This window comes from Muscardinus avellanarius (genome assembly GCF_963383645.1).
Source record: "Muscardinus avellanarius genome assembly, chromosome: 4".
In the NCBI taxonomy this organism is placed as follows: Eukaryota; Metazoa; Chordata; class Mammalia; order Rodentia; family Gliridae; genus Muscardinus; species Muscardinus avellanarius.
This window is the reverse complement of record NC_137789.1, coordinates 127,977,354-128,000,312: the sequence shown is the minus strand read 5'-3', so window position 1 is coordinate 128,000,312 and position 22,959 is coordinate 127,977,354. Positions and strand designations below refer to the sequence as shown.

The 22,959-nt window shown below is 40.9% G+C and overlaps 1 protein-coding gene across 1 annotated transcript in view; it reads right to left on the bottom strand.

Annotated features, from left to right (window-relative positions):
* LOC308261937 (uncharacterized protein) overlaps positions 1 to 22,959 on the bottom strand; it is a gene marked incomplete at both ends in the record, with an annotated part of 85,352 nt that overhangs the window by 38,027 nt on the left and 24,366 nt on the right. Inside the window, 4 exons of the mRNA XM_080694124.1 lie at positions 2,243 to 2,306; positions 2,609 to 2,732; positions 2,907 to 3,067; positions 7,049 to 7,194. Of these exons, the coding sequence (XP_080550250.1) occupies positions 2,243 to 2,306; positions 2,609 to 2,732; positions 2,907 to 3,067; positions 7,049 to 7,194 (495 nt within the window). The remainder of the gene's footprint in view (positions 1 to 2,242; positions 2,307 to 2,608; positions 2,733 to 2,906; positions 3,068 to 7,048; positions 7,195 to 22,959) is intronic.

Genomic DNA, 22,959 nt, shown 5'->3' with positions numbered 1-22,959 from the left:
TCCTCCCCTTGCTCCCTCTTTTGCTTCCAGCCTCCATGATGAAAGAGTGAAGCCTCATACTCTCTCTTGCTCTGCTTCAGGCCTCTTGTGCCCTGAAATCTGTGGTCCCTAGCCTCATATGGACTGAACCTGAAACCATGAGCTACTAACATTTTTCTTCCTCTAAATTATGCGGTCAAGTCTTTTAGATTATAGCTGTGTGAAAATGCAGAATAGTATGCCATCTGCAGGGTTTTAGTAGACATAAGTCTTTTAAATAAGTATCAAAAAGCTTAATAGTGATCATGTGATCAGGGTATTCCACTACTGTATGAAACTGCTAAAATATCTTTCTTTGCATCAACACCATTCTGCCTTCCCATTAGCAATGACTAATAATTCCCTTTGCACCACATCCTTTCTACCATTTGGTTTTATCTGTGTTTTGATTTTAGATATTTGATTTTAATCATCTTTTAAATTGGGTTGGTTTATTTATTTTTGTTGAATTTAAACTTTTTTAAATGTTTTGAATAGTAGTCCTTTATCAGGTATATCATTTGAAAATATTTCTTTCTGCCTATGAATTTTCTCCTCATTCCCCAGGTAGTGTCTTCTGCATAGTAGAAGGGTTTTCTTAATTTTATTTTAATGAAGTCCAATTAATCAGTTGCTTCGTTTATGAAAAACATGAATTTCTATTCTTACATAACCAAAAACTTACTTCTTATTTTAAGTAATTTACATTTTCACAAACAGTATTGGATTGCTCTTTATCTACATCCTACAAAACATTTTACTTTTTGTTTGATCAGTAATAGACTTCAAAGAGATTTTCTATCATTGCCTGAATAGATAGCTAGGAAGACATCACCATGAACCTTTTACAGGCACAGAATAATGCAAACTTCATCAAGGATAGAATTGTAAATTTGAACTGCTTAAGTAACATTTTTCATTGTAGTATAATACACAGAGCAAAAATTACACATGCCCTGAATGTGCAGCTCAATTAGTTACCACAACACTAATAAATGTCATGTATTAAGGTGTAGGTTAGAACAAAATTGGCCAAAAAATCTTTTTTTATCTCCTTTCCTCACTGTCTCCACCTCCTCCCTAAATGTATCCAGTATCATGTTGTAAGTTAGTTTTCCTTATTTGTCATACCTTTAAGTGTAATTCCTGAGTGTGCATGTATTTGGTTTAAGTAACTCCTGCCAATAATTGTTCAAATGAGTAAACATATTTAAAATCTTAAGATGAGAGTTGGTTCACTTATTTTCCAGCACTTAACATAGTTACTGTGTTAATTTCAACCAATTGATGGGAAAGTTTAAATAAGTCATTGTTGCTTTATAAGCATTTCTGAGAATAGCAAAGCTAAAAATTAAAGTTATGTACTCATAATATAATTTTTTGTTTACAACATGTGTAGATTGAATATTAGCTCATAGTTAGCATGCACACACACACACATAGACATGCATGCATATGCTTTGTGTATACTTATGTAATCTTTAGCATTCAAAAACAATGTACATGCAAGGAATTTATTTTATTCCAAATCATTTTGTAGTAAATTGCTGTCATAAATTCCAAAGATCTGAAATTGAAATGTTATGTATCTCCTAATTCGTGACAATTTCTATACATACCTACACTACACTGGTATATTAAAACCATCTTTCCTTTCACTTTAAATGGAAGAGAGAATATAAAGACAAGGTCATATACAACCCAAGCCGATAATCCTATTTATCATGATAAAAATTTCATGGTTGAGTAGAAATAACAGTGAGAAGATAATTACCACAAGTTTCTATCCCTAAATCCAATAAACATGGGTAGAAACGGTAGGCAACATCATAATACGCTTAGGAAAGACTAACAAGCTACTGATGATAGTAGATATCTAGTCAAATTAATTTTTTATAGATTGTATATTACAGAGACTTATAAAATAATATATGTAGCAAATATGTTCAAAATATATACATCAGTATGGAAAGTACTGGGTAACAAGATATAATACATTGTGATTTTTAAGTTGAGCTATGTTTACAGAGAAACAATAATTGAGGAAATTTGTATTAATTCATAACTAAGCTATCAAAATAGTAAGTTATACTATTCCTAGCCAGAAATGTTCCATGGGCCTTGAGCAAACACTGAGGTACATCAGTGCAGCTGGTCAGAAGTCCAATAAATGAAATAGACGTCACCTGTTTAGGGCTCCATAAAGTCATAATGGGGTCATCACCTCCAGGTTTCCTAATCTAATGTTCTCTGGAGAAGTGATATGGCAAAGGTTATCCACATTTACACTAAGGAAAAAACATTGCTCAATAAAATGAACAAACTCAAAATGTATACTCCTGACTTCTGCTTTGAAACGAATTTTAGAACAGAAATTGAATACACATTGTGCAGGCCCAATCAAGCCTGCTCACACAGCACAGACACACAAACATTCTCTGCTCCTCAGCTTCCAGCCATCTCTCCTCCACATGAAATCTCACAGCCAGTGCCCAGAATAAAAGATAACGCTGCCCCTGAAATGTATCCAAGAGCCTCATGAGAGAAGAGAAGTGTGTTAAGGTCAGTGATATACAAAAATATCACCAACCATTGGTTTTCCTCAGCTCCTCCATGGGCAATGGGCTTCCTCTTTAACATCCCTAAACGCTGCAGGGTCATGAAGGAGAAGAGACGCATCTCTTTCCATGTCTTGCCAGTGCTGAAAGTGACTCCTGCAAAGAGGACAACCAGACTAGGAGAGAGATCCAGGCAAGGAGGAGGCTGACACCTGGCAGCCATTGGAGAGCTAAGCTCTGCCTGAGGAAGCTATTCTAGTCTCTGTTGCCCATCCTCCTCCTCCTCCCATGACCATTACATCTCTCAAACCTGTGCATGCTTGCACTTACCAAGGCCTTTATTCATTTTATTAAATAATGGGGAATTGCCTCTTCCAGCAAACTCTTCATCAAGATTAATTAGTGATTCTTTTAAGGTTTTATGTCCATACAACACCACAGTGGGCTTCCTGCCCAGATACAGAGTGAATACAGGGCCATACTTTTCAGAACTAGAAATGGGGAAGAAAACCTGAGTATTAGCAAATGAAGCCACTTTTTGTAAATTTAGTATTGCTGATGCTGATTGATAGTACTGTAATTTTTATATTTTCATTCTACCACATATACATTAAAATGTTTTTTAATTTCATGCATAAATATGATGGTGATTATGATAATAAGCACATATAGAGGGCTTATGATATGTCATAAAGTAGACAGGACATTGTATAAACATATAATTAATCCTTTTATCACATTCACTAACATTAAAAAATTTCAACACACAGCATTTGTCCTATTTTATAAAGATAGTTACTAGGTCCGATAAGTTTAAATTCACTCCCAGTGTCCCACAGCTAATATGTAAAAAAGCAAAATTTGAGCCTCTGTTTATTCAGACTCTGAAGTTTAAGCCATTATCATCCCAACACCCACCCATGCCCACCTTGAAATCATTGCCCAGAATACTGTATCAAGAGTCTCTGGCAAAATTCTTCCCAAAGAGATCTTGACTCAATACCCCTATTGTGAGCTCTGAAAATCTATAGTCTTATGTCACTCTAGATATTTCTACTGTCCATCCCAGTGTGAGTCCTATTTGTGTTATAAATACAGAGTGGGCACCACAAAATAGTAACAGTACACACAGTATCTCCTGGAAGAATAGTATCTTCCACATTGTAACATTCTGGCACCAGTAAAGGCATTGTGCAGGATTCAAAGGACTCCATTTTCACCAGTTGAGTGCTAACCTCTTGCTTGTTTCTTTCATTTCTTATACTGTCCAAGATCCACAGATGTTTCTTTGGTATCTGGCATAAGTTGATTCCTTAGAGAAAATCAACTTTCATGATAATTCTGAGAAAAAACGCATGGCAAATATGGTCCATAACATTAAATGAAATCTCTAATCACAACTACTTCTCTTACCAAGGACCTTCAGCCAAAAATTGTAAAGGAAGAAGGACTCACAACCTTGTTACTTCATGATTTTGATTTTTCACACAAGAAACTAAATATTCCTCTACTCACCAAATGTGTTACTATATTCCACCATTTCTTAAAGTTAAAACCTGAGAAAGGCAAAAAAAAAAAGTACATCAAAGTTTTTAGGGAATATTTTGCTTCACCATCATCCATTATGAAAGAGTGCCTCAAGAAATACATTTTATTGATTTCCGGGAAGATGGCGACCGAGAAAAGCAGGGCTTAAGAGCCCCGCTAACAACCAATCTCCATTACCACAAAATCAGTGCCTTTCATAGCCAGAAAACACCATCACCAGAGAAACAAAAAAATCACCAGGCTCCAGAGAGGAAGGGGACTCAGAACGGAGCTCAGAGCCACAGAGGAGATACACCGGCCTCAAGCCTGAGGATGCGGCATCAGCACCTTACTGCCAGCGGCAGCGGCGAATTCACCAGACAGCTACAGCGAGCCGAGGTGAGCTGCTGCGGAACAGCCAGGCAGGATTTTTCAGCGCAGGGAGCATCTAAAGCTCCCAGTGGCTGAGCTCAGCACACGCTGCAGGGACTCAGAGCGGAGCTCAAAAACAGAGAAGAAATACACCAGCCTCACGGCCGAGGGCGTGGCAGTGGCACCATATTGCCACCGGCATCAGCAGCAGCGAATTCACCAAGTCCACTACAGCTCCATCTGCGTACTCAACAACAGTGAGTCAAATTGGGGCCCCAGAGGAGAAATCCCAGTACTGCACTCCCAGGGACTTGACCCACTGGGGGAGTGGCGGTGGCAGAGATATCACACCATAGGAGAACGCGCAACCTGGCACCCACCATGGTCTAAAGCAGCCTCGATTGACTCCCTGGGTCTGAGACTCTGTGATACAACCCAGTAAAGGAGTAGTGGGGTCCGAGATACCACAGACTCGAGATCCAGAGCATCTTAAGTGAAGTCATAGTGACCCAAGGGAAGAACCCAGAGAAGGCACAAACTTTCGAAATCATGGGAAAGAGGAATAACAATGGAGCAATGAATGCCCACAACCCCACAACATCAGAACCCGATAAAAAAGATATTCAGAGATTTCTAGAAGATCAAATCAGGAAAATAACTGTAGAAATAATAGAGGTGTTTCAAAAAGAATTCAGAGAGAGCCAAAAAGAGATAAAGGATGCAATTAATGAAGTAAAGCCCTCAAGTCAAAGTACAAACAACCAATTAGACCACATGGAGAACAGAATCTCGCTCTTAGAAGATGATCAATCCAAAATGAACGCATAGTTTCTAATCTAGAAAAAAATATCCGACAGCAGGAATCTGACATTGAAGAAATATGGGTCCATTTTAAGAGAGCTAACCTAAGAATTGGAATAGAGGAGGGAAAAGAAGGTGAAACCAAAAAGATCAACAATCTCTTCAAGGAAGTAAAAGCAGAAAATTTTCCAAACATAGAGCAAGAGGTCAATACACAGGTCCAGGAAACTTATAGAACTCCCTTTAGACAGGATCGGAGAAGAGGATCCCCACGCCACATAATTGTCAAAATGACCAATGTGGAAGCCAAGCAGAATCTTAAAGGCAACAAAAACAAAGGGCCAAGTGACATTCAGAGGCAAACCAATTAGAATCATTCCAGACTTCCCAAACCAAGTCGTGAGAGCCAGAAGGGCTTGGAGTAACATATTTCAAACTCTGAAAGAAAACAACTTCCAGCCAAAAATTTCCTACCCAGCAAAACTTTCTATCAAATTAGATGGAAAAATAAGAAGCTTCCATGATAAACAGAAACTGAAGGAATTTCTGTCTTCAAAACCAGCGCTAGAGAAAATACTCAAAGAGATTAACTACAAAGAAGAAATAGGTAACACACACCAGAACCAGAGAAACAAGATTTTCCATCCAACAGACAACTAAAATTGGTTATCTGTGGAGATTCATTATTTATGCTAGTCTTTTACCTATCTCTAAATTGTATTGTTTGCTTTTATTGTTGTTAATTTTTAGGATTTTTAGTTGGAATATTAATATACCTTCAGATATAGCATTTAGAAATATTTTATCCCATTCTATCAGTAACTTTTAACTCTGTTTACATTGTCTTTGGATATACAATATTTTTTTAGGGAGTTTGTATACCCTTCTGTTGCTTGTGCCATTGAAATCATATTCAAGAAATCACTGCCAGTTTCAGTGTTGTGAGGTTTTATGACCCAGATTTTCTTCTAAAAGTTTATAGTCTTAAGATTTATATTTAGGTCTTTTATCTATTTTGAGTTAATATTTGTATATGGGATTAGGTAAGGGTCCAATTTTATTCTTTTTCATGTAATTATTATTTTTCAACAATATTTAGTTAAAATATTATTTCCCCTACCAAATGTTTGTGGAAACCTTGTCAAAAATAACTTGACAATATATGGAAGAATTTATCTCTAGGCTTTTATTTAACTCCAGTGTTTTATATATCTGCCTTTAGAAGAGTACTACACTGTTTCGATTATTGTAGCTTTCTATGGTTTGAAATCAGAAAATATATATCTTCTAGCTTTGTTCTTTTTCAAGATCGTTTTGGGTATCTAGAGTCCATATTCCATATTAGGATAGATTTTTTTCTGAAAAATAAATATATAAATATATGATCGTTTCACCTAAAAAAATATATATATATTCTCTGGTAAGAAAGAAAGCAAAAAGAAATATTGAAATGTTATCTTTAAGTTATCAAAAGCTTGGTATCAGACAAATGAAACTGTTATGTGAGATTATCATTTTTAATTTTGGATAAATTGCTATAATACTAGATGTCAACCACTAAGCCAAGCATGGGAAGGAGGGATGGGGAGGGAGTGGGGTGGGGATCGGGTGGGGGCTGACTGGGTGATGTGTGCATGTATGTCTACAAAAGTTTGTATCCCTCTATGATGTATGAATACAGTGCACCAATAAAAAATTTAAAAAAAAATAAAAAAATAAATATAAAAAATAAAAAAGAAATACATTTTATTTAAAATCACAGGCCTATTTACCTCTCTTTGCAAGCCACTAGAGAAGCATAAAGCCTGCGAATGTGTCTCAAGGATTTGCTGATGTTCCTAACATCTATTTGCAGGATATTTCCAATAACTGGAAGTGTAGTGGATCCAGAGGGAAGCTCCCTTACCCCAAGCTCTGTCTCCAGAGAAAAAAAGAGCAACAGAGAGGAGAAAAGAGGCACCGGGAATACAACTAGATCCAGATCCATTGCAGACTTCCCTTAATAAGATTTCTGCAGGTTTGCAAAGTATTTATTTATTTATTTATTTATTTATTTTTATTTACTTAATTATTTATTTATTATTTATTATTTATATACTTATTTGTGGTACTGGGGTTCCTGGAAACCCTTCTACCTCCGGGCTACACTCCCAGACCTATTTTTATATTTTTGAAACAGAGTCTCTTTAGCCAGCAAGGCTGGCTTCGAACCTGCGCTATCCTCCTGTCTCTGCCTCCCAAGCACGGGGATTACAAGCATGCGCCACCATGCCCGGCTACTTTTTTTTTAAATTGGTGAATTGTATACATACATCTTAATGGGATACAAGATGGTGGAGACATACATGCACACATCACCCAATTAGCCCTTACCCAGTTCCCATCCCATTACCTCCCCTTCCTCCTTCTTATGTTTGGCTTAGTGATTGACATTGATATGTTTGTTTTTGTTGTTGTTGTTGTTGTTATTGTTGTTGTTGTTGTTGTTTGGGGGTCTGGGGATAGAACCCAGGGGCATTTAACCTCAGAGCTACACCCCCTGCTCTATTTTTTATTCTTTATTTTGAAACAGGGTCTCACTAAGTTGCAGAGGGCCTCACTAAGTAGCTGAGGCTGCCCATGAACTGTGATCCTCTGATCTCAGCCTCCCAAATGCTGAGATTACAAGAGTGTGCCACCACATCCGGCTGATATGTTTGTTAAAGTACATCATGTACATTAGAGTGCAAAGTATTTACTAACACTCTACTAATTCATGTTAGTCTTTGACAAATAAATGGCCAGCTGGGTTTGTTTTAATCTTTCAATATTTAATCTGTCCTCTGAGTGGACTCTCTCTCAATGATACAGATAAAAATTAAATGTTCTTTAGTGCTTTTATTTATTTATTTGTTTGTTTATTTATTGGTGGCACTGGGGTTCCTGGAAACTCTTCTACCTCCAGGCTACACTCCCAGACCTATTTTTACACTTTTTTTATTTGGAAACAGGGTTTCTTAAGCCAGCGCGGCTGGCTTTGAACCTGCATGATCCTCCTGTCTCCGCCTCCCAAGCATGGGGATTACAAGCGTGCGCCACCACGCCCAGCTCTTTAGTGCTATTTTTTCCTGTATTGAGAATTTGATTAATTGTTGTGATAGCTAGATATAAAATGTCCCCTAAAGAGCTCATTTATTAGTGTTTGGGGCTGATGTAATTGAGTCATGAGGGTTGTAATACCAGTAGTGGATAAATACATTGTAATTGACTTATCTTGGTGGTTCTCCAGTAGGCTGGTAGAGTGTGGCTAGAGGCAGGTCCCTGGGGGTGCAGACCTGGAGATTATATAAATGGTTTCTATTCTCATTCTCTCTCTCCTCTCTCCTCTCTCCTCTCTCCTCTCTCCTCTCTCCTCTCTCCTCTCTCCTCTCTCCTCTCTCCTCTCTCCTCTCTCCTCTCTCCTCTCTCCTCTCTCCTCTCTCCTCTCTCCTCTCTCCTCTCTCCTCTCTCCTCTCTCCTCTCTCCTCTCTCCTCCTCTCCTCTCTCCTCTCTCCTCTCTCCTCTCTCCTCTCTCCTCTCTCCTCTCTCCTCTCTCCTCTCTCCTCTCTCCTCTCTCCTCTCTCCTCTCTCTCTCTCTCTCTCTCTCTCTCTCTCTGCCTTTGGATGTAAAGAGTACTGCCCATTGCTGTCCCTCTGCCTCCTGCAGCACTGCCATGCCCTGAGATTGATGGTCCTTAGCCTCACATGAACTGAGCTTAAAACCATAAGAAAATAAATCCTCTTTCCTCTAAGTTTTATTGTCAGATATTTGGATGGCTGCAAGAATGCTGATGGATACAGCATACTGGGTGGATAAGTTGGTATTGTTAATTAAAAAGAATACCCAGGGAAATCATGATGGAAATATCATGATGGAGAGGTCATGATGGAAGAAATGCTAAAATTAATTATTTGGTAAAAGAAATTGCTAAAAATTTGGGATCTTTAGGGTAAAGACCAGTATGAATTTTGACTTTGAGGTAATTTGGTATATTGTATGACTTGCATATTATTAAAATTTTTACATTGTTATGTCAAACTCTCAAAAACTTTGTTTTCAATGATGGAGATCTTTTAACTACTTAATGCACTCTACTAACATCTTCTCTAACCTAAACACAAAATAGCTACCATGACTCATACATCTCCAGTACACAAACTTATTCAAGGTACTAGCTAAATGAAATAGCATGTATTTTAACACTGAATAATAAAAATTAGGAAATAAACTTTCTTAAACTTTTCAAGTGGGAAATGAGATACTCTGGGAGAACAGGAGCCCTGTCAGCATTGCATAGCTCATAGGTGGAAGAGCTGGGCCTTGAAAAAGATCTTCTGAGGCCCAGTGTGATATACTAGATCTTCTCTATAGCTCCAGAAAAGTTTTATCAAAATAAGCAAATCCCCAAATATTAGTTGTTATGAATGTCTATCACACTGAACTCTGTTCATAAAGCCATAGGCTTCCCATTACATAGAAGTTTGAAGGACTAGATGAGCTCGAGAGGAAGTTAAAGATCAGCTTCTCTTCTACCCACTGATGCAAAGGTCAAGCTTGCTCTACAGAAATATGGGAAGAGTCTACCTCAGAAGACTTAGTGGGGAGGATTTGAGAAACTATGTCTTTCCCCACCTCCTAGTATCCACCAGACAAGCTATTTCTATTGTTTTTCATCTGTCATTGTCAGAGTTTAAAAATAAATCATACACAACAGGGAGGAGAAATTGTAGACAAAACTACAGTTATGGTTGCAATAGAGGATGGGAGATAGGGAGGTAATTTGTTTTTCTGTTTGTTTTGTTTTGTTTTTTGGGTTCTGTGTGTGTGTGTGTGTGTGTGTGTGTGTGTGTGTGTGTGTGGTACTGGGGATGGAACCCAGGGACCTTCTACCTCTGGGCTACACTCCCAGACTTATTTTATATTTTATTTGGAAACAGGGTCTCTAAGGTCAGCTGAAGCTGGCTTCGAACCTGTGCGATCCTCCTGTCTTACCTCCCAAGCGCGGGGATTACAAAGGTGCGCCACCACGCCCAGCAGGGAGGTAATTTGACCCAAAGCACAGAACAACCACAGGATGCAAACCTGTCATACAGAGAAGAGCCAAGTCACAACTCTTCAAGGATATTAGTGCTCCTCTCACAAGTCTGAATCATAAAAAATGGCATATCTTCAAGACCCTCCCAGAAAGTCTTATGACAAATACACTCAAGATCTCTGAGTCTTTGAATCCCTTCATCCACAGGAAACCAAGTGCTATCAGCCATTTCCAACTCATTCACAGTAGAACATCTTTTGCTCTATATCTCAGCCAACAAATCAAATTAACTATCATTACGTGTGTGTGTGTGTGTGTGTGTGTGTGTGTGTGTGTGTGTGTTAATGGAAATTGAAACCAGGGGCATTCTACCTCTGAGGTATTTCCTCAGACCTTTTTATTTATTTTTGTTTGTTTGTTTTGAAACAGTGTCTCACTAAGTTTCTGAGGCTGGCCCGGAATCTGTGGTCCTCCTGTTTCAGCCTCCAAAGTACTGGGCTTTCAGATGTGTGCCACCTCACATGACTAGCACCTATTTAAATATACTTCTATTGGTGCATTGTGATGATACATCATAATGAGGATCTGAGTGATAGGAATACATATGCCCACAGCAATTTGTGTGTTCCCTGCAGATCCCACCCCTCTCCATCCCCTGACCCATACGTGTTATTGAGATTGGTATTGATAATTTTGTATATGTACATAGCATTATCTGAACTGTTCCCTTCTCATCAATACCCTTTTTAATACTTTGAGCTGCTACATTAAATCTAGAATTGCTGCTCAACTGGACCCATATCAAATCCAGGCTGGTCTCATTGTACGATTCTTTTACTGTTATCCCACATTCTTGAAGTTCATTCCCATAGATTTTCCTCATACCTTTGTTTGTATGAATTAGAAAATTTAAAAAGTTCCTTCAGGGTATAGCTCACTCCTAGGGGCCTACTTGAACTTGCTTCTAGTTATAGGTCTAAACACAAAAAGGAGTGACGAGGGTAGATCGTGAGGAGTTGGAAAACTAGGATTCTGTACTAGATTCTGTACCAATGTATTTCAGGGCATGAAAAATCACGGAGGAACTTTATGCATATTAATAAGTAAAAGAAAAAACTGAAAAGGCTATATACTGTATGATATTGTTCGGTTTTGCTTTTATTTATTTATTTTTAACCAGGTTTTGCTAAGTTGCTGAGGTTGGCTTCATACTTGCCATCTTCCAATCTCAGCCTCCAAAGTACTGGAATTATAGGAATGCACCACTATGTCCTGCTCACAGTCTAGTTATAAAAGTATATTTGGGATGACAGGTCATTATCAGATATATCATTTGCAAGTATTTCTTCTTTTTCATGGCTCATCTTCTTCCCTTGATAGCGTCTTTTGAAAAGTAGTTTTTTTAGTCAATGCCTATTTAATCAATTCCTCCTTTCATGGATAGCATCTTTGTTGTTGTATTTAAAATTCGTTGCCTTAGCATCAAGCACGTAGATTTTTCTCCTCTGCTGTCTTTTCAGAATTTATGGCTTTGCATTGAACACATATTTTAGAAAAGGTGCTCTGAAAACCAAAGAGGGACTAACTCCCAAAGCACACCTGAGTGTGGCTCAAACACCAAGTGCAGCACACAAGCTTAACTCTTGCAGCACACCCCGGTGAGGCAAACACACCCAGGTAACAGGGGAAACATACAGTCACCACACACAAGGTACAATACCAGGCATGATAGGCAATGTGCAAGCGAAATGCCTCTGCTGACCAGGAGCACCTGGACATCTATATTTAGTCCCTAGCAACCTGAGGATTATAATTGTCAGCACTCGAGACAGAAAACCTGCAGTTTCTTTTACCAAAGAGCCTTGCCGCCTTGCCATTCAAATCACTGATGATGAGGCTGGATGCTGATCTGGCCAGTTATACTGGTAGCTATTAGACAAGTCCTCATCTTTGATGCTAGTTGAGCACTCATTAAGGTCAGGCCTGAAGCTTTGTCCCCAACTCACAACTAACCTAGACCTGAGACCTTGACACAGCCATCTGAGATCTATGGTAAATGAACTTCCCAACCTGTTTTCCAAGTTATACTAGTCTGTCTGTCTGTCTGTCTGTCTATCTATCTATCATCTATCTATCACCTATTTTTGCTCTAAAATATCATAAATTGCATTTGTATGGAATGTTAATGAATAAAGAATCGTCTTGGTCACAATTGCAATAAACATTCTTGAAAGGACTGACACTGTGAGGTAATAGTAAGAATTACTAATATGAAAGGCTCAGAACTACTCCTCCCCTAGTATTTACAAATGACTGCAACAACAGATAAGCAGTCCCAGAGGGCCTTGTATCCAGGCAACTACCTATACATAACATGTCTCTAAGGGATCATCTCTGGCCCCGCATGCCATGACCCTGCCTCCCTTGGAGTCTGCATGACCCTGCACGCATGGCGTGGCACACTTCAAGGAAAGCAGCCCTGAGGAAGGATGGTTCCTGGTCAGACTACTCCCTGTTCTTGGTTGTTCTTTTGTAGCTATTGTCTTTTGGTAATGATTCTACTAACTTTTCACACAAATGGCTCCAGTGATGTAGAACGAGGTCCCGGAATCAGGACTGTGGGAACAGGTAAAACTGATTCCGTGGAAGATAAATTTTCTGGTAATATGTTTGAGCTCTCAGATGCCCCCTGCCTTGCTCCAAGCTATAATAAAATAAACTTCCTTTTCCCATCCTGATTGGCAAATAGTTTTTCTTTTACCAATTACTATGGCAGGCAAACCCGCCAATCATTTTTGCTTCTTGTTTTAGATTAATTATGAGAATATTGTATTTGGTTAGCAAGATCAGGAAGGTTTGAAGTAGCTTATCTTCAGCTGTTCTATAATTTCAGAGACCACCCAGATTTCTTTATTAGACCTATATGAGATGTGATTAAATACAATATACATTGCTTTTAAAGTTCTTCTTCCTCTGACAAAATTAATGTTTTAAGACACTCGTGATACTTATGATGTTGTGGATTTCTGTAGAGGTCAGAACAAAAGAGAGATATAAGTGTGCAGCAGGTATAAAGTTTTGATGGGAAACCGGGCCCAGTAAGACGCTGGGTCCCGGGCGGGGGTCACAAGGGGCACGCCAGCCGGGTCCCGGGTCGCGGGACTCTGGGCCCCTGGCTGAACTGCACGTAGCACGCCAGACCCCTAGAGAAACCAGGCCCAGTAAGATGCTGGGTTCCGGGTGGGGTCGCGCGGGGCATGCCAGCTGGGGCCCGGGTCGTGGGACTCTGGGCCCCGGGCCGAACTGCGCGTAGCACGCCAGACACCTGGAGAAACCGGGCCCAGTACCCTGGGACCCAGGCGGGGGTCAGGTGGGGCACGCCAGCCGGGGCCCGGGTCGTGGGAGTCTGGGCCCCGGGCCGAACAGCGCGTAGCACGCCAGACACCTGAAGAAACCGGGCTCAGTACCCTGGGTTCCTGGTGGGCGTCGCACGGGACACGCCAGCCAGGGCCCAGGTCGTGGGACCCTGGGCCCCAGGCAGAGTAGTGTGGAGCACTCTGGACCCATGGGGAAACCGACCAGATTATAGTGCTACTGAGTGAGTGCCTGATCCCACTACCTCCTCAAACCACATAAACCACATATACTGTCTTTTCTTATTTAAAAAAAAAAAAAAAGGAAAAGAAAAAGAAAAATATCAGAGAGGAGTTAAGAAAGCTGTTGCAGATGCCAGGACACTGGAGATGCAGACTAAACTTATCTAAATGCACTGGAACTTATGGAAAAATTCCCCGTGAAGGAGGACTGCTGTTTCTCTATATTGTTAAGAATCTTGGACATCACCTGTAAGGAGAGAGTTTAGCGGAGACCAAGGAGAAAGGCAGTGTTGAAAGAGGTCTCTGCGATGGCGGTGGAGACTTGTATTCAGGAGAAGCAGAAACCGGATCCTACCAACCTTATTTTTTTGGAGAAATTACACCAAATGTCAAATGCTACCATCACGCATGCTTAGGAACACTGGACAACATTCAGAGTGGAAAAGAGCCTGGAAAGGATTTGAAATGGTGGAGGCAGTGGCAATGGCAGTGGCCAATACTCAGGGGAGGCAGAGATCTGATACATTACACCTGGAACCTTTGAAATAATAACCACAGAGACCGTGATCGAAGCTTGCTGAGGGGTTAGGCGGATGCCGGGGCCAGTGGCCGACATTGGAGCTTGCCGTGAGGCAAGGCCACTACTGAGGCCTCCGTGGCCGGGATTGGAGCCTGCTAAGGGATTAGACCGATGTTCGGGCCAGCAGAGCCGGCATAGAAGCCTGCCGTGAGGCAAGGCTGGTGCAGGAGCCTCCGAGGCTGGGATCAGAGCCTGCCGAGGGGTTAGGCCGGTGCTGGGACCAGTGAGGCTGGCATCGGAGCCTGCCGTGAGGCAAGGCCGGTACTGGGGCCTCTGAGGCCGGGATAAGAGCCTGCCGAGGGGTTAGGCCGGTGCTGGGGCCAGCAAGGCCGGCATTGGAGCCTGCCTTGAGGCAAGGCCGATACTGGGGCCTCCGAGGCTAGATAAGAGCCTGCTGAGGGGTTAGGCCAGTGCTGGGGCCAGCGAGGCTGGCATTGGAGCCTGCCATGAGGCAAGGCCGGTACTGGGGCCTCCGAGGCCAGGATAAGAGCCTGCCGAGGGGTTAGGCCGGTACTGGGGCCAGCGAGGCCGGCATCGGAGTTTGCCATGAGGCGAGGCCGGCATCGGAGCCTGCCAGGAGGCATGGCCGGTGCTGGGGCCTCCAAGGCCGGGATCGGAGCCTGCCGAGGGGTTAGGCCGGTTCTGGGGCCAGCGAGGCTGGCATCAGAGTCTGCCGTGAGGCAAGGCCGGTACTGGGGTCTCCGAGGCCAAGATAAGAGCCTGCTGAGGGGTTAGGCCAGTGCCTGGGCCAGCGAGGCTGGCATCGGAGCCTCCCATGAGGCAAGGCCGGTGCTGAGGCCTCCAAGGCTGGGATCAGAGCCTGCCGAGGGGTTAGGCCGGTGCTGGTGCCAGCGAGGCCGGCATCGGAGCCTGCCGTGAGGCTAGGCCGGTGCTGGGGCCTCTGAGGCTGGGATCGGAATCCTGCCGAGGGTTTAGGCCAGTGCAGGAGCCAATGGCCAGCATTGGAGCCTGCCGTGAGGCAAGGCCACTCCTGTGGCCTCCAAGGCCGGGATCAAAGCCAGCTGAGGGGTTATGCTGGTGTGGGGGCCAGTGAGACCAGAACCGGGGCTTCCCATGAGGCAAGGCCACTACTTGAGCCAGTGAGGTCTGGATCAGTCCACTGAGTAGCCAGGCCACTACTGGGGCCGTCAAGAGTGGGATCGGTACTTGCAACGCAGCATGCACAGAGAAATATCGCAGAAAATATAAATCAGACACTTCTCCTAATCAGTAATAACTAGGAGGAAAGGGGCAACAGGAAGAGGTTGAGCTATAGAAAGGGTCCTATAGTGAAGCAACTAATGTGACCAATCAGAGGGTATGTAATACTGGAGGACGGAGCCTCTTTAAAACGCAGGAGGTACATAAACAAATATATCAAAGTTAATCACCAAAGAAGCATGGGAGGGAGGGAGGAGGAGGGAATGGGATGGGGGCTGGATTAGGGCTAATTGGATGATGTGTGCTTGTATATCCTCTCAAGTCTTGTACTCCAATGTGATTGATATATGACTACAATGCACCAATTTTAAAAATAAATTAATTAATTTAAAAAATTGTTTAAAAAAATGTCTCTAAAAAGCAAACCAGTGGTTCTTGGAGGGGAGGGTTGGACTGAAGCCCTCCCTCTTTGGAGCTGTTCTGATCACAGTGGGTAAGGTTTTGGAGTCCTGGTTACCATTTCCCTCCAATCTCACAATGTCAAATAGAATAGCCCAAACCCAAGGTTGCCTCTTGATCCCAGCTGACTCAATCAAAACTAGATTGATTGGATAAATGATTCCCCAAAAAACCTTGAATTCTGTCAATGTATACAAAGCAATTGGCTTTGCATCCAGAGAAAAAATGTGTCATGGCTGAAGACTGCAATATTAATCCTGACTAATGGCCTTGAATGGGTACATTACTGGAAATATACCAGGCCAATTATGAGAGTACAGGTAGCCATGATGACTGGAAAGAGGCCCAAGCCCTTCTGAGAGTGTTTTTTTTTTTTTAATAAAGTATAGAATAAAGAGGGAAAAAAAACAAAAAATAAATAAATAAAGTTTTGATGGATATAAAGAAAGGAAATCTTGTGAGAATAAGAAAGCATTTTGTATGAAGTAAGGTTTATCCTAAGATTATCCCAAGTGGGAAAGAAAGGACCAGGATAAAAATCAGAGGTTTAAAGCAAGTTGCAAAATGTTTATAGTATGTTTGTTTGCATATGTAATGAAGATGAATTCATCACCCTTATTCCTTTGCTATGGGTACATGTATGTAATGGTAATGGGAGAAAACTGAGGAGAAATTAGCTCATATTAACTGTTTGTAAAATTGTAAAAGTCAAAATGTATTTTCTATGTTTACCTTTGTCCTGGCAGGTGTCAGGAAGTTACAAGGCCAGGGGGCTGATCTTAATCACAAGGTCTGGAGCTGATCTTAATCACAAGACCAGTGATGTCACAGGTCTTGCTTTTGTCTTGCTTATGATTGGTAATTTACATGTCCTTCACTTAATACCCCACTATTGTTCTTTGGTGTTTACACTTTTCTACTAGGAATTTCACTGGTGAAGGGTATAAGATTTTGGTTTTAGAGAATAAACTTTGTCAGTTGCACAAGAGGCAATTGTCTGAGTCCGTCATTTCAGGTCTCTCCCTCCCAAGTCCCAGAGACGAATCTCCACATTAGTGCCATAAACAGGGACTTGAAGCGAACCCCGTACAAAAGAGGGAGGGGTCCGCTGCAGAAGCAGCAGAAAAAGCCAAATCCTTTCCCACTTTCCAAGACCCAGTCCCAACGGTCCCGTTACTCCAGCTGAGCTGGTCCGTTGCACCTGTATAAGGCCACTCAGGAATTTTACCCTTTTGTCCTCCCCTTACCCAACTTCCTCAAGCTACCCTACAATCGCTGTCACATTTCAGCTTCTGGAAGCCTGCCTGCCTGTTTCTGTCTTTTGTCTCAAATCTATAAAATGAGAGCTCACATGGAGCTCAGGCAGGAGTTCTCCAGGAGTTATCTTAACTTTGGCCTGTTGGTGTTATAAACTTTCTTCTTTTCCACCCATATTGGCATTGGGTCAATTATTCCAGAGGATTTCTGCAACAAGACTATGTTTGGGCTGTTTTCCACAATCTAAGTCTTCTTATTATTCATTTATTATGTCAGTACGAAATAATTCATTTAATATTATCAGTTATCAGCCATTAGTAGTATAATTTAATTTGATGCTCCAATCAGCTCCTCATAACTGAACTGTGTCCCTCTGACACAAATTGTGTCCCTCATTTGGGAGCATTTCCCTGCTTTTTAGCATGGTGAGAAGCCATGGTGTGCAAAAGACCCCGAGGACACCTCAGGGGTGGTATTGACCAGGCCAGTATCCACATGTCCTGGCAGGAACCTGTCCTTCCTGGAAACTTTTCTTACAGATCAAGGTCTCCAACACTCATCCTGAACTTGAAGAAAGGACCATGTAGAACTGAGGGTCAATCATAGCTACAGGAGCTATAAACACACCAAGCATGTATGAAGCCTGGGCTCCACCCTGGCTCAACTACTAGGGTTTACTTTTATCTACTGATTCATGTCTCCCTCATTTTCAGGATGATATCCTCTTATTTGAGGAAATTAATCAGCTGCTGTTCATTAAACAGCCAGCAGATAGCAACACAGGCACACAGAAGAGTAGTCAACCACAAACGGATGTGCAGGTGGCTTAAATTTTGCAAAGGGAAAGAAGACTACAATGTAAAGTCTACACACTGTATAATTCCAGGTATACAACTTTTGGAGAAAATGTGTAATTACTGAGAAAGTAAAATATCAGTGACTGCCAAGAAGTGGAGAGGTAAGGAATGAGGAATTACTATGTAAGCCACAGAGAACATTAAATGAACCTATTCTGTATGACACAGTAATGCTGAACACACCACACTATGTATTTAGAAAAACCTATAAATCATATAACATAAAGAGTAAAGCCTAATGGAGCTTGGATTAATAAAAATCTATCATATTGGCTCATCAATTTGCACAAATAAATCACAATATACAATAAAAGTAAGGAAAATTTAGGTAGAGGAGACTTCCGGGAAGATGGCGACCGAGAAAAGCGGGGCTTAAGAGCCCTGCTAACAACCAATTTCCATTACCACAAAACCAGCGCCTTTCATAGCCAGAAAACACCATCACCAGAAAAACAAAAAAACCACCAGGCTCCAGAGAGAAAGCGGACTGAGAACAGAGCTCAGGGCCACAGAGGAGACACACGCGCCCGAGGACGCGGCAGCAGCGCCATACTGCCGGCGGCAGAGGCGAACTCATCGGACGGCTACAGCAAGCCGAGGTGAGCCGCTGCGGAACAGCCAGGCGGGATCTTTCGGCGCAGAGAAGATTTAAAGCTCCCAGTGGCTGAGCTCAGCACACGCTGCAGGGATTCAGAGTGGAAATCAAAACCAGAGAAGAAAAAATACGCCAGCCTCATGGCCGAGGGCGTGGCAGAGGCGCCATATTGCCACCGGCGGCGGCAGCAGCAGTGAATTCGCAGAATCCAGCACAGCTACATCTGCGTACTCAAGAACAGTGAGTCAAATTGTGGGCCACAGAGGAGAAATCCCAGTACTGTACCTCACTGAGGTACTCACTGTACCCAGTGAGGGAGTGGTGGTGGCAGAGATACCACACCATAGGAGAACGTGCAACCTGGCACCCCCCATAGGTTAAAGCAGCCTCTATTGACTCCCTGGGTCAGAGACTCTGTGATAAAACCCAGTAAAGGAGTAGTGGGGTCTGAGATACTACTGACTCGAGATCCAGAACACCTTAAGTGAAGTCATAGTGACCCAAGGGAAGAACCCAGAGAAGGCACAAACCTCCGAAATCATGGGAAAGAGGAATAATACTGGAGCAATGAATGCCGCCCACAACCCCACAACATCAGAACCTGATAAAACAGAAAATCAGAGATTTCTAGAAGATCAAATCAGGAAAATAACTGTAGAAATAATAGAGGTGCTTCGAAAAGAACTCAGAGAGAGCCAAAAAGAGATAAAGGATGCAATTAATGAAGTAAAGGCCTCAATTCAAAGCACAAACAACCGATTAGACCACATGGAGAACAGAATCTCGCTCTTAGAAGATGAGCAATCCAAAAATGAACGCATAGTTTCTAATCTCGGAAAAAATATCCGACAGCAGGAATCTGACATTGAAGAAATATGGGCCCATCTTAAGAGAGCTAACCTAAGAATAATTGGAATAGAGGAGGGAAAAGAAAGTGAAACCAAAGGGATCAACAATCTCTTCAAGGAAGTAATAGCAGAAAATTTTCCAAACGTAGAGCAAGAGGTTGATACACAGGTCCAGGAAACTTATAGAACTCCCTTTAGACAGGATTGGAGAAGAGGATCCCCACGCCACATAATTGCCAAAATGACCAATGTGGAAGCCAAGCAGAGAATCTTAAAGGCAACAAAAGCAAAGGGCCAAGTGACATTCAGAGGCAAACCAATTAGAATCACTCCAGACTTCCCAAACCAAGTCATGAGAGCCAGAAGGGCTTGGAGTAACATATTCCAAACTCTGAAAGAAAACAACTTCCAGCCAAAAATTTCCTATCCAGCAAAACTTTCTATCAAATTAGATGGGGAAATAAGAAGCTTCCATGAAAAACAGAAACTGAAGGAATTTATGTCTTCAAAACCAGCGCTAGAGAAAATACTCAAAGAGATTAACTACAAAGAAGAAATAGGTAACACTCACCAGAACCAGAGAAACAAGAGTTTCCATCCAACAGACAACTAAGATTGGTTATCTGTGGAGATTCATTATTTATGTTAGTCTTTTACCTATCTCTAAATTGTATTGTTTGCCTTTATTGTTGTTAATTTTTAGGATTTCTAGTTGGAATATTAATATACCTTCAGATATAGCATTTGGAAATATTTTATCCAATTCTATTAGTAACTTTTAACTCTGTTTACATTGTCTTTGGATATACAATATTTTTTTCATTTTTTAGGGAGTTTGTATATTCTTCTGTTGCCTGTGCCATTGAAATCATATCCAAGAAATCACTGCCAATTTCAATGATGTGAGGTTTTATGACCCAGATTTTCTTCTAAAAGTTTATAGTCTTAAGATTTATATTTAGGTCTTTTATCTATTTTGAGTTAATACTTGTATGTGGGATTAGGTAAGGGTCCAATTTTATTCTTTTCCATGTAATTATTATTTTTCAACAATATTTAGTTAAAAGAATATTATTTCCACCACCAAATGTTCGTGGAAACCTTGTCAAAAATAACTTGACAATATAGGGAAGAATTTATCTCTAGGCTTGTATTTAACTCCAATGGTTTATATATCTGCCTTTAGAACAGTACTACACTGTTTCAATTATTGTAGCTTTATATGGTTCGAAATCAGAAAATATATATCTGCTAGCTTTGTTCTTTTTCAAGATCGTTTTGGGTATCTAGAATTCATATTCCATATTAGGATAGATCTTTTTCTGAAAAATAAATATATAAATATATGATAGTTTCACCAAAAAAACAGAAAAAAATATGCTCTGGTAAGAAAGAAAGCAAAAAGAAATATTGAAATGTTATCTTTAAATCATCAAAAGCTTGGCATCAGACAAATGAAACTGTTATGTGAGATTATCATTTTTAATTTTGGATAAATTGCTATAATACTAGATGTCAACCACTAAGCCAAGCATGGGAAGGAGGGATGGGGAGGGAATGGGGTGGGGATCGGGTGGGGGCTGACTGGGCGATGTGTGCATGTATGTCTACAAAAGTTTGTATCCCACTATGATGTATGAATACAGTGCACCAATAAAATAAAATTTAAAAAAAAAGAAAATTTAGGTAGAAAGAGAAGCATGTCTAAATTCTCTAGTCTTTCCACCTTTGATGCTTATGTTTAATTTAAAATGGACCTAAAGCCACGTGCAGAGATACGTGCCAATATTCCCAGTACTTGGTAGGCTGAGACAAGAGGATTAAAAGTTCCTCCTGTCTCTGCCTACCAAGTAGGATGTGTTAAGAACAGATTACTGCCGGGCGTGGTGACACACGCTTGTAATCCCCGCGCTTGGGAGGCGGAGACAGGAGGATCGCGCAGGTTCAAAGCCAGTCGCGCTGGCTTAAGAGACCCTGTTTCCAAAAAGAAAAAAGAAAAATAGGTCTGGGAGTGTAGCCCGGATATAGAAGGGCTTCCAGGAACCCCAGTTACAACCAAAAAAATAAATAAATAAATAACAGATTACTTACTAAGCAGGCAATGTTGAGAGCAGGACCAGAATTAATAATGCTTTTAAAACAGAACTTGCAGGGGATAAGTGCCTCTGAAAGAATTTATTCCATAAAAGCCAGCATGGGCAATGTAGCAGTACTCTATCTCAAATTTTTAAAAATAAATAAAAGACTTAGAGGTTTAGCCCAGTAGTAGACCACCCCTGGGTTTATATACCATAAATAAAATAAAATAAAACATGATTTTAAAAAAACTCCTGAAAATTGAAAATTGAATGATACTAAATATAGATAAAGGAACACTTAACATGAAGGCAAAAACATAACTTTGGAAATGTTCATGATCTATAAAATATACATCCATACTATAATGTAAAGAACAACAAAAAAGGAAAAATTATGAAGATCAGTCTAGATGTTTCAACCTATGGATGATAAAAGTTCCAAGTATGGAGATCAGAGAAAACATAGAGGATGAATTCAGCTCCACACACACACAAAAAAAAAAAAAATTCAAAGGAATTTCCTTTAATTAATGACCATAAGTTTTTAGATTGAGAGACCCAAGAACCATGTATGAGACTTTTCATATTGAGATTTTGAACACTAGGTGGAGTCAGATGATATTTCAGTATTTCAAAGGAAAGCCAGCTTCATTCAAATTATTAAGATGGGGTGGGGGATACAGTTTCTCAAGAGCAGGAAGTAAACTGAATTCATTAAAGAATACCTTAGCCGGGCATGGTGGCACATGCTTATAATTCCCGCACTTGGGAGGCAGAGACAGGAGGGCCGCACAGGTTTGAAGCCAGCTGCACTGGCTTAAGAGATCCTGTTTCCAAATAAAAATATATAAAATAGGTTTGGGAGTGTAGCCTGGGATTCCAGGAAACCCAGTACCACAAAAAAAAAAAAAAAAGAAAAGAAAAGAAAAAAGAAAGAAAAGAAATACCTTAAACATTCTACAAGAAATTGTCTGCTATCCTGAAGCCAATGCCTGGCCAAGTTTCAATGAAGCTAGAGCTTAGGAGGAGGTGGAAGGTGTACAGAAGTTTCATTAAGAGAATAAAATTGACAGAATATATAATATATAGTACCACTGTAAAGTGTTACAGTATGGAGAGTTTAGGGTTAAGTATATAGTCTCTTCTAGAGAGTTTAGCATGTGAAAACAAAGCCATTTACTACACCCATGGGAGAAAG